Source organism: Plasmodium malariae (assembly GCF_900090045.1).
Source record: "Plasmodium malariae genome assembly, chromosome: 7".
NCBI lineage: Eukaryota > Apicomplexa > Aconoidasida > Haemosporida > Plasmodiidae > Plasmodium > Plasmodium malariae.
In genome coordinates this window covers 399315-412985 of record NC_041781.1, presented here as the reverse complement: position 1 = coordinate 412985, position 13671 = coordinate 399315, and the positions used below count along the sequence as shown (strand labels likewise).

The 13671-nt window shown below is 26.0% G+C and overlaps 2 protein-coding genes across 2 annotated transcripts; both read left to right on the top strand.

The window, feature by feature from the left end:
• Positions 1-165: 165 nt before the first annotated feature.
• On the top strand, positions 166-3561 carry PmUG01_07016700 (mitochondrial carrier protein, putative; the record flags this gene model as incomplete). Its single annotated transcript, XM_029003894.1, has 1 exon — positions 166-3561. One exon carries the CDS (start codon positions 166-168, stop codon positions 3559-3561), a length of 3396 nt encoding a protein of 1131 aa, XP_028860638.1.
• Positions 3562-6042: 2481 nt separating this feature from the next.
• PmUG01_07016600 (nucleoporin NUP100/NSP100, putative) lies at positions 6043-12481 on the top strand (the record flags this gene model as incomplete). Its single annotated transcript, XM_029003893.1, has 3 exons — positions 6043-11679; positions 11870-12100; positions 12359-12481. 3 exons carry the CDS (start codon positions 6043-6045, stop codon positions 12479-12481), a joined length of 5991 nt encoding a protein of 1996 aa, XP_028860637.1.
• Between the last annotated feature and the right edge of the window lie 1190 nt (positions 12482-13671).

Genomic DNA, 13671 nt, shown 5'->3' with positions numbered 1-13671 from the left:
AGCAACATGCACAATATGTGTAGACAGAAATAAGTAATGAAAGAATAACATATAAACAAAAAAAAAAAAAAAAATAAAGGAAAAAAAGAGATACATAAAAATAATAATAACATTCAAATTGTAATAATCCAGGTATAACATTAAATTAAAAAAAATAAATGGAAAATGAACGAATTATCAGTTAATGACGCGTTTGACGAAATTGAAATGGAATCTTTTGATTTTATTTGGGAAGAATGGGAAGAATATAAGGGTGACATTCCCATGTGGCAACATATATTTTGTGGTAGCATTGCAGGGTTAATGGAGCATGTTTTTATGTACCCATTGGATACCCTGAAAACTTATATTCAAACAAATGATCGTTTAAAAAGTAAGAAAATGTCTGAAATGTGTAACTTATACAGTTGCACAGGTAATAATAACCATTTTAGTGAATTATGTGTACACAATAATGGTATTAGTAATAATATTAATATTAATGCTCATATTGATAAGAAAAAGTTTTGTTCATCCACTGGATGTGATAACTGTATATATAATAAGACATGCTGTTATAACATTTGTAATATGAAGATATTTGGACGGTTTAATAAAAATAATATGCGCAGTATGAACACATTTCAAGGATTAGGGGGAAATAAAAACTTACTAAGTAAATTTCATTATAATTTACGTGCAGGAGAAAAAGATGTAGCCCATGTCAAGAACAAACAATTTAGGCAAAATAATTATTGCAATAAAATATTGAATAAGCGTTTAAATAGTAAATGTAATGATAAATATGCTAACTGTAATTATAGGCATATGTCATACGCTTTGAAAGGAGGAAGACGGTATAATTTAATTGTCCGGTCTTCCTTAAAATCAGATGATAGCCCTTCGGCATACAACTGTAAAAATAGAAGGGTTAATTCTTTAATGCATAATATTAACAAAATGGAATATAATAAATTGAGAAGAGGTTCTGATAAAAGGAAGGAAAATTTAGGAAATGGAAACACTAACATTGCTGTGAAGAACGCTGTGGTTGGATCATCATCAAATGGTAGTAGTAACAATAAAGATAACAACTGTAATAGGAACAATTGCAATTTAAAAGAAAAGAAAGTATGGCTCTTTTTGGATAATAAAAAAGAAAACAATTTCCGTAAATGGAAAGAAGTTTTATCAAAGAGCATTTACAAGAAGGATAAAGTAAAAGAAAGTTCTCGAAGAATAAATTACTATAAATATTCGATGAAGAGTAAAAGTATGAAAATTTTAAAACGTATCCCAAATTTTAGTATTCATTTAAAGTTGTTACTACAAAAGGAAGATACAAATTATTTGAAACATGGCTATCTTACACGTATGCAAAAGAATAAAATTTTATTGAACTCAATTTTACACAAAAATATACTGATAAAAAATGAAAAAGGGAATAATACATTTCTATATATTAAAAGGGGAAATTGTTTAAGTTCTTTGGTGAACAGTATGAAGGAGACACTTATTTGTTCTGTGAAAAAGTGTTACCATTTTAGTAGATTTAATAAAATTATTAAGGTAAAAGATTTTTCTTCAAATTTATCTTTTAAGTTTTTTTTTCAAAAATTTATGTGTGCTGGTGATGCAAACGTGCAAAGGGAAATGTTGAGGAATTATTTTAAATTGCCTAAAGGCTCAGATAATAATAATAATAGTAAGAATAGTAATGGTAGCAATAGTATTACTTATAATAATAGTTATGGGAATAGTCGTTCTCGTTATTGGAATTATTATAACTTTAGTAGAACAAATAAGAAAGGGAACACATTTCAGAATTGCTATATGAATATTTTGAATACGTTGAAAAATAAAAAAAATTATATCAACACTTTTGCATACTCTGTTCAAAAAATGAAAAGTGCCCTCCTAACAAATTTTAGATTGGAAAAAAATACATCATCATTAATTTTATCAAATGAGGAACGAATGAGAAATAAATGTGCAAATTATTCCACATTATTTAGAAATAATAACATTTTTTTAAATAATTTAATGTATGTTACGAAAAGCAATAATTGTAAAAGTCTGTTTGATAGAAATATTCATTCATCAAACAAACCGAATTTTTACAAAAATTGTAGTAGGAATCGAATTAGTAACGAATTTAATAAAAATTTTAAAAGTTTTAATTTTTTTAAAAGTATTTTTCCAGATATAAACAATAGAATAAATATTACAACAAGATATAATTGTAGTTTAATAAGAAATAATGTGGTGAATTTATACAAAGGAGTAAATGTTGTTATGTTAGGGTGCATTCCGGCACATGCATTGTATTTTTCAACATTTGAATATAGTAAGAAGTATTTTTCAAGTATGAGTACAGGTTACTTTCCAGTTAATATTTTAAACAGTAATAGTAATAATAGAAGTAGTAGAAGTAATAAAATAGATGGAATAAACTACAAACTAAATGACTTAAATTATTTTGGTATAGCTGTGTCTGGTTTTCTAGCAACAGTAGCACATGATATAATTATTACTCCAATTGATACATTAAAACAAAGGATTCAACTAGGAATAAATAAAAATTCCTTAGATTCTTTAAAAATTTTAAGAGAAAATGGAATTAGAAGTTTATATTTAAGTTTACCAATAACACTGCTGATGAACATACCTTATCAAATTATTATGATATGTACTAATGAAAAAATGAAAAAAATTTACTTTGAATATGTATGCAATATGAATGGTGCAAGTAAAAATAATTATGAAAATAAATATACGAGTCATAAGGATAGTAACTCAGGAAAGGTGAAAGAAGAGTTCAATGATCTACATAATTCTCAAAATAAGAGGCAAAATATTAATATAATAAATGAATATAATGAATTGAAACGGACTGAAAAATGTGGTAATAATACGAGTAATTCAAATTGTAACATGGAAAAAGTTAGTGGAATGAATAATAAATTAATGAAGTTTTATATTGATCAAGATTTATATTCTATGAACAATTTTAGTAAGAACAGAGAGAGGAAATTTTTACAAAATGATATTGAAAATGCTATAGGAAGAAACCTAACAGGTTTTAATGAAGAACAAACTAATCGTGACCTTTTCATAAAGAATGTTGTTAATAGATTAGAAAATGATTCGAGTAATAATAATGGTACACAACATTTTGATCATAAAATAAGGGATTCGTTCGATATTTCGAAACAAAAATTTAATAATAATATGGAATTAAAAAATATATGGATGGATAATTATAATAAAAATGATTTTTTTAATAAAACGTTTAATCATATTACTTCCTATTTCGTATGTGCAGGAATTGGTGGGGGTATAGCAGCTGTAGTAACAAATCCTCTTGATGTAATAAAAACAAGAATTCAGACAGAATGTTTTAATACAAAAGGTTTTAATTTTTTTAGAGTAGTTTCTAATTTGTATTATAAGGAAGGACTACGTTCCTTTTTCAAGGGATCCCTAGCAAGAATGGCCTTGTGTATACCGGCTTCAGCGGTATCGTGGGGAACATATGAAACAATGAAGAGATTTTTCAAAATTAACTTTAATTCCATGTAGCTTTTCCAAAAAAAAAAAAATATATATATATATATATATATATGTACATACAAGTAAATATTTACATATCTATACATATACATATATCTCCGCTTTCTTCCATTTGTTCCATAAAATGTTTCATTTTTTATTTTTTTTTTTAGAACTGTTTTGATTTTTGAGTAAAACGATATGCATGTATGTCAACTTGCACCAAGGTGTACCCTTGCATGGCAATATATATATATGTGTATGCTATTATATGTATCTCTGTATATAAACCTTTACCTGTCCATATGCATGCATGTAAATATCTATGTGTAAATATACATAGGTACACAAATATTAACTCATTTCAGATAATCTAACAGATTTATGGCTAGTTTTTTCTGTTACAACTTATTTACCATAATGCACAAATTCTGTACGAACTTATTTATATTAATTAAGAAACATATTATTTTATTTGCGAATTACCAGTAAATTAAGACAACTATACTAATTCAATGCTGTATAAAGCACAATTCGAATATTTATTCGTAAAATATTATATTGTATTAAACATTTTATTTTCGTATGAAGTTAATGGGAATTTTTTTTTTTTTTTTTTATTTATTCATATGCTAAAAGTTTTATCCAAAAACTTTTAACAAACAAAAATGTGTAAAAAAGAAAAAAATTTTAAGAATACGCAAAAGAGATTTTTCCTTATTCATCAAGCAGGTGCTGCTTTGTTGTGTCCTTTTAAAGTTTACAATGTGCTACATATTGAATAAATAGGTATATGCATACATATATAAGGAGAGTGTAAATAATGTATATGTAGATTTATTTATTAGCTTCACATAATTATTTTTAGACAAGTACTATACATTAACTCATATTTGTTTTTTCAAAAACTGAAAATGGGTGTATGAATGCGCAATTTTGCTTCTCAAAAGAAAGTAAACTAAAAAATAAAATAAAACAGTATAATATATGGCACTCCACTTTTGTGAAACCTGAAATTTCAATTTTTTTATACTGCGAAAATTCCACTTCTTACAAAATATCTATTCTCTACCTTTAGGCTTAAGTTTTTTTCATTCGTGCAACTATAAGTATACACGCGCATACGTACTTCGTATTCAAGATTAAGTTAAATATATATATATATACATTTATATTTATATACGAAATACAACAAAGAGTTTTCACTATAATTCATCCATTTTTTCAAATATTTTTGATTTTCTCTTCCATTTTGGGTTTTTTCTTTTTTGAGTATTTCTCCGTTTTAATCTTTTTTACTTTGCTTTATTTTTCGCTATAATCTTGTAATGAATACATTTATTCGTATGTACGTATGTATGTATATAAATATATATATATTTTATCGTCTGTTCAACAATTCAATTCAATTATTATTTTTTTTTTTTATTTGGATTATATGTGGATTACTTATTCTTACATAATATATATTTTATTTTGTATTATATTCTTTCTTTTTTGTTATAACTTTATGAACTTCCATTTTTTTTTTTTACATGAACATTTGAAAATAAATTTTTTTTTAATATCTTTTAAAAATATGATTGTTGAGAGCATGAGAAGATTTATAAATGGAACAGCGAAATGTTATGTGAATATAATATTAAAGAGATATTATATGAAAAATTTAGAGTAATAAAGCGTATATTTATGTATGAATACGTGAATAGGTGGAAAAAAATTTTATATTATATAATATTTAACGTTGATTGCGGAAGGAAGAACTTAATATTCTTTTTATCAACAGTAGAGAGAAGAAAAAATATAGTTTTTATTAGGAATAAGATCAAGAGAGTAATATTTATAATACTTTAAAAAAAAAGAAAAATGAAAAAAAAAGATAAAATTTTGTTATATTCTGTTGAATTATTTGATATGTTTAAGAAAACCATATCTTTTATTAAATGTGCAAAGTAGTAGGTATATCAACAGTTATATGTATGTAAAAAAAATTTTTTTTTGTTTGTTTGTATTTTGAATGGAATATTTTGGCACAATTTTTAAGTTTAAATTTTTTAGTATAAAATAAAGGAAAAAACGCAAATAGTTTGGGGGACATATGTGTACAGATTTATTATATACGTATTTACGTAGGTACTTATGTATGTACGCGGAAATTCTACATTGATATATATGCTCTCATATTAGTTTAAGTTATGTAATGTGATTGCCCTTAATTTGTTGAATTGGAAGATATGGAAATATAAATTTATAAATATATATATATGTATGTATATACATGTACATGTATGCTTATGTATGTAAGTACATGTTTATAAATGTATGTATGTATGTGTATATTATTTATTGTAATTTTTTTTTTTTTTTTTGAATTAAGCATCTTGAATGCGAACTCTTTTATGAATAGCAAGAAGAAAAATATCCCCTCTCAACGTTTTAATAGCACAAACTTAAGAGAAATTTTCTTTATTTAATAATTAGATGATTTAAAAAAATTAAAAAAATATGTTTATGCAAAATTCTTCGTCGAATAACCTTTTTGGATCCTTTAACAATCAAGGAAATAACACAAATAAGGGTATATTTGGCAATGCAAATGTTCAATCAAATTTGGCAAATACTGATCATTCTTCAATTTTTGGAGCATCAAAAACACAGCAATCAAATAATGCGCTAGTAAACAAAAATATATTTAATATGAGTGGTAATTCCACTGGTTTAGGTGGAAGTAAAAGTATATATGACAACACAAGTAGTCATTCGAACTTAGGTAACAAAAATATTTTTGGTAGTTCAAATGTAAATAGTATTAGTAGTAGTCAAGGAAATATGGGTGGAAATAATTTATTTATGAATTCAAGTAATCAAAATAATTTAAATATGAAAAATATTTTTGGTGGTACATCAAATATAAATACTCAAGGATCAAATTTATCTAATAAAAGCATATTTGGAGGTTTACAACAAAATGCTCAGAATACAACATCAAATAATCTTTTTGGGAATTTATCATCTAGTCAAACAAATTCTGGCAGTATGTTTGGAAATTTGTCACCAGGTAGCCAAAATAAGGGAAATAGTTTATTTGGTACTTCTCCATCTTCTAATCAAACATCAGCTACAAGTAATATGTTTGGGAATGCTTCAACAATGAATCAGAATAAATCGGGTGGGCTTTTTGGAAATTTACAATCCTCCAATCAAGGTACAACAAGTAGTAGCATGTTTGGAGGTTTATCATCAAGTCAGGGAAAGACGACTGCGGGAGGTAATCTTTTTGGAGCTATGTCTGCAGGTGTTGGGACTGGTGGAAACACAGGAACAAATAATTTATTTGGAAATTCATCAACAGTGAGTCAGAATAAACCTGGTGGGATTTTTGGTAATTTACAGTCGCCTACTCAAAGTCCAGCAGGTGGTAATATATTTGGAAATTCATCAACATTGAATCAAAATAAAGGAAATAGTTTATTCAGTGCATTTTCTACAACAAATCAGGCATCATCTACAAGTAATATGTTTGGGAATGCTTCAACAATGAATCAGAATAAATCGGGTGGACTTTTCGGAAATTTACAATCCTCTAATCAAGGTACAACAAATAGTAGCATGTTTGGAGGTTTATCGTCAAGTCAGGGAAAGACCACGGATGGAAGTAACCTTTTCGGAGGAATGTCTACAAGTGCAAGTACACCATCAAGTAATATATTTGGAAGTACATCAACAATGAATCAAAATAAAGCAGGTGGAGTTTTTGGAACACTGCAGTCACCAACGAATCAAAGTACAACAAGTAGTAGTAGCATGTTTGGAGGTTTATCATCAAGTCAAACACAACTTACAACTGGAAGTAGTCTTTTTGGAGGTATGAATACAAATAATACTACATCATCAAATAATATATTTGGAAATGCAGTAGGAGGTAATCAAAGTAAAACAAGTAGCAACCTTTTTGGATCATTATCAACAAGTACTCAACCTGCAAGTACGAACTTATTTGGTGGAACAACTTCATCAAGTCAAGGTATGACGACAAGTAGTGTTTTTTCCTCCTCTGTGGCCTCAGGAGCTACTCAAAATAAATTTAATAATATATTCGGACAGGTATCAAGTCCAAATCAAAATACAGCAATACCTGGTGGAACAACAGGGATAGGGACTTCTTCTGGAAGTGGGACAACTTCAACATTAGGTGGAGTAAATACTACTACAGGTACAAGTAATATATTTGGAAATGTATCATCTGCAGGTAGTAATATAAATAATATAGGTGATAATAAGAATATATTGGGAACATCATCAGGTTTTTCCGTAAGCCCAACAACTACCAGTGTAAATCCAAGTACAATAGGAGGAGGTATAGGTTTAGGATCAAATTTAAGTACAGCATTAAGTCAAAGTTTAAACACAAATTTAAGTAGTGTAGGGAATGCTACAAATGCAAGTGGAGCTAGTATGTTTGGTACTTTAGGTGGGGGATTAAATGCTACTGTTGGTGCAAATATGTTTGATAACGGGAATCTAGGTACAGGTTTAACGGTTGGTACAGTAAGTCCATCGAGTACCCTTTTTTTAGGTGATAAAAATATAAGCGGTATGAATATGATTACACAAGAAACACTTTTAGTGGATGGCAAAATAAAAGATGGAGATTTACTAACACAGCACATGAATATAGTTAAAGAAGATGTTGGAGGTAGAGGGAATTTAGATAAATTGGATGAAGATTTAACAATTATTAAAAGGAAAGAAAGTATATTCGATAAAGCATATGATGATGATATTGGAAATGAAAAGGAGCAAGGAGGAGTATTTTATAACCATATTAACTTAATTATTAATGATAATATAAATGATATACAGAAAACAACATTTTCACTATTAAACGACTATGATTCATATATGTGGGATAATTTTAAAAGTAGTATTTTTAAGAATTTTGTTGATTATATAGTTAATTTTAAGCAGAAAAAAAATCAGAAACTTATAAAAAGCAATGTGTTAGATTTAGATCAACATGAATTTCAAATATTAATATGGTTATATAATGTTAATTCGTATAAAATAGACTTTATACCTTTTAAAAGTTTTTATTATTTATTATTAAGTGATACAAATTTAAATTATTCAAAAATGCTTATTGGCAATTCTGATAACAATATCTTATTTGGGAATTTTGTTGAAATTAATGATCATTATTATATGAACTCACAGAGTCATTTTTTCAAAACACAAATAAATAAGCACCACCATGATAGTGTATTATTAAGTAGGGATAAGAATGGATTGGCGAAAAGGAATAGTTTGCTAGATATAGACTCTATATACAAGCAAAATTTAAAGGATATTCTAAATAGTTTACTAAACATGAACCTGTCCATAATGAAAGAAAATTTTAAAAAAAGGGAAAAAGAGGAGTATTATGAGAATAATGAAAACAGCAACAATGAAAGTAATAACAACTTTGGTAATAACAATATTAACGGTGTGGGTAGCATTAACAGTATCAACAATATTAACAATATTAGTGGTGTGAACAACATTGGTAATAATAAGGATAAATTTATCTGCATGAGTAACTATACGTATGAAAATTTGTTACTGAACTATCTGTTTGGGACCTTACAACATTTGCATGATAAATTTTACAAAATAGAAATAACTAATTATGTTTCAAAAGATCTAAACCAAGTAGATGATTATTTTGTTGATGCTAAATCGAACGCAATATTTTCCTACTGTTATGATAACTTTTATAAAAATGAAATGGACAAGGAATATTGTACTATTCATTTTTTCTTTTATCTAACGAATATTATGTTTCGTTGTGGAAATTATATAGGGCTAATTCAGATAATAAAAAATGAAGAATTTGTGAAGAATCTATGTATTGATAGATACCTATACGATTTTGTAATATTGTTAATAAGGATATTACTTTTACTTTATAATAAAAACAATGAAATAAGTATACTTGAAAATATGAATGCTGAAATAGATTGTTGTGATATTTTAAAGAAAAAAATTAATATGTCGAATTTAATTAATTTTTTTCATTCCATTATTTATTTATGTGTGAGTAATATATATGCATACGATTTGTTATGTATTTTATTTTCTGATATTTTTTATAAGAAAGGAAATATGTACATCAATAGGGAAAGGAAAATTGAGATGAAGAATATTTTTCATTACACCAAGAAAAAAAAGAGGCGCCATGTAAAAAATTATGAGCAGGATATGGAAGTAGATAACAGTTACATGAAGAGAGGTAGAGGTAGCAAAACGAGCGAGGATTATTACAGTGATGATATTGTTTCTAACGACAACTACAGTGGTAACAGGAACGGTAGTAGGGGTATCCGTAATTATAGCAACAGTAACAGAAATAGCAGTAGCAATAGCAATAGAAATAGCAGCAGAATTCGTAATAGTAGTCATAATATTAACAACAGTAATATTAATAACCACAGTAGTATTAACCGTAATAGTAGTAATAACAGCATTCTTAATCGTGATGTTATCTATCAGAGTGATAGTCGTAATTGTCAGAATGATGACAGTAACTATGATAAAGAGGACAGTAGCGAATATAACAGTGAAGAAGAAAGGGAAACACCAAAAAGTAAGGGGAAAGCATTTTTTTTTGATATGTTTACAAATATTCTTCAGAAACCAAAAAAGCCCAAAGAGGATCCATTTGGAAATATAGAATTAAATGAAGAAATTGATAAAATTAATAGAGATTCTATGCTTATAAGTAATATTGAAATTTTAGGAATTACGAACAGATATGCATACAATTTTGAATACTGTAATATTGAAACGAGTATATGGATTGAATTAACTTTATTTGTTTCAAAAAATTTTGATTTAAGTGGAAGCAAGTTTCAAGAAAATTTTGATATCTTTGATACCAATTTAAGTTTTTACAATTATGATGATGATAATAATGCATTTTTAAATGATACAAAATATAGACGAGAAAAGATAAATAATAAAATAGAAAAATTATTTACGTGTATTTCTAGTTGTATTATTCATGAAAATAAGGAATATTTTTCAATATGCTCGAAACTTAAAGTAGATGATGTAATAAATAATTTTATTGTAGAGGACGGAAAAATATCGGAAAAAGTCAAGGGGAATATATCAAAAGTGTTAAATAATAATTTTCTTTTATATATTAAATTATTTTATTATTTATTATTAGTAGGTAATTTGTATATAACTGTTGCTTTTCTATCATGTATCTCTAACAATGTTCAAAGAATATTGTTAGTTTTGACTATATTTTTACACAAAAATAATATTTTTGAAAATGCGCAATTAAATAATATAAAAACAAAAACATTAAGCTTTTTAAAATTTCAAAATGAAAATACATCTATTTTGGATAACTCTCATGATATTAATGATGATCTGCAGTCAAGATCAGATAAAATGAATTTAGTCCTTTTGAGTATGAACAATCATGATATACCCTTTGATTATTTTTTACTTCAAAATAATAATATTAATATTTTATTAAAAATAACCTATTTACTTAATTTAAAAACAAATATAAGTATTAAATTATTAAAAAGTATAGTACAACAAAACCAAGATATTTTATTACATGAAAACATAATAGGCCAAATAAACAATGATGGGAATATATATTATGGAAAATTGCATGATTTTTTATTTCTTTTTAAAAATAAGATAAAAATAAGGAAAGATGTAAAATGTTTCTTTTTAATGTATTATATATTATATAAAAAGAAATCCTTTCATAATAATATGTTAAGCAAAAAAAAAAGTGAAATTGATGAAGAATACCATTACAAGTGCAGAAATTTTAAATTTGTACAGAACAAGAATATTAATACTTTGAATCGAATAACTATAGACAACTCAATTATAAGTGTGCATGCATCTATTTTATATAAAATATCTCAGTTTTACGCTATTCTGGCCTACTTTGCAAATCAAAGAAAGAACTATATAATATCGTTTATTTGTTATTATATACTAAAAGATGAACAAAGCGCAATAAATTCATTAATCAGAATTTATAATGACGAACTTATATATTACTATCACAATAGTGATAAAGAGTATAGCTACATACGAAAATGCGCCTTTAGATTTTACCACCTGGCGAAGGTTAGATGGAATTGAAGAATAACTTGTGTGCTTCGCGTATAAATGCATTTTTGACACGTTCAGATGTTTGTGAGAGTGCGTTTATGAATGCTTGTAATAGAATCCCCAGTCCATTTTGTGCATATATATAGGCATTCTTTACACTATTAATATTTTTGTTCTTTTTACATGCTTCTCCATCCGTTTATAGAACATGTGGCCGTCTAATATTAAATTAGAATCTGTTGAAAGTAAGTCATATCTTGTTATGAGCATTCTTTTAATGAAAAGGAAAATGTATGAGGAGGCTTATATTATTTTTTCATCAACCTTAATTCCAGATAATATGTTAGAAAAACTGTCCACTGCGGATTACTACAATATTGATTTATCGTCCAACTTTTTGATGACATTGAGAGAGTTATGTAGAAAAAATTATAGGGTAAGGATTCATTATACATTACGAATATATGTACGTAGTGTGTGCACCTATATATTACATAGTGCTAGATTAATATTATAATGTATAACTCCATACAATATGTTGTTACATACTTAATTATCACAGATGTTATGAATACATTAGTTTGCACATGCAGCTATATCTATTTTTTATTTTATTTTATATTCTTTAACCTTATTTTGTGCCCTATTTATTTAATTCATTGTCCATTTGATTCATCATTTTGGCCTTTTGTAGATAAACGAGTTAGTTGGACCAACGACCCTACATGCTGTTGTTAAATTTTTATTGCCTATTAAAGATAAATTGGACGCTCAAGTTATTGAGAGTATTAACTATTTAGGTAAATTAAGCTTTTAAAAAAAAATCGTACCTAAATTTTGTTTAGTTTTTTGGCTCATTTATACCCTTTTTTAATCTCGTTAGCTATGTACAAGCATAAACGAGTAAAAATAAAAGTATTATATAGTAAATAAGTTGTCAAAGTGAACAAGCGGAAAACTGAAGAGTATTTAATTGTCATTTGAAAAGCACACATACGGTATATATATGTACTTATATATATGTGCAAACATACATGGAAAACAATTTGTTTTGCTTATATGGCCATCCATTTATAAACTGAGTATATAAAATAAAAATATTGGCATAAATATATAGATACATAGTTTTGTTTACTTTTATACTTTTATGTTAATAATATTAATTTTGTTTTCCTTTTTTTTTTTTTTTTTTTTATTTTAAATAAAATGAAAACATGTACAAACATAAAATTAATATATGTGTTACTTGATATAAAAAATGAGTTAATTTTTAAATACTCGTTTTAACAATTTTAGTTTGAAAAACACACATTTTCGTGGTAGCATAAAATTAAGGCACCAATATTAGTTACAAATACACTAATATATTAATGTGTGAATAGAAAATCTTAAGAAAAATGAAGAAATAAAGTAAAAATAAAATTATATAAATGTAGAGATAAAATAAAATAAAAGCTCTTAAAGCGAGATCCTGCCCGGATGAAAAACTTCTCAAATTTTTTATCTTATGACAAAAAATACAATAAAATAAAACAAAATAAAATGAAATATAACAAAATAAAATGAAATATAACAAAATAAAATGAAATATAACAAAATAAAATGAAATATAACAAAATAAAGCAACATACAACAAAATAAAATGAACGCTAGCTTATGATGACGGTGAAGTTAAATATTATATTTTTTTGTTGCAGAAACTTATATGTTGAAAAGTAATGAGAATAAATTGATATAAAAAATAAATGTAATCTATGTAAATATGAATAAGCATTAACGTTAATCGTGTATTATATTATTCATTTCTAAATTATATATATGAATTTTTTTTTTCGTAATACGTGAACAATTTATATATTAAATATAAAATGGTATGAGGAATGTTTTTGGGGTATTCTTTTTTTTTTTAAATAAAAAGACTACGCTTTATATTTCAGTATTTCCGTTATTACATTAATTCCATATTTCGCGAAAAATTTAAAAATATTGCACATTACAAATTTGTTT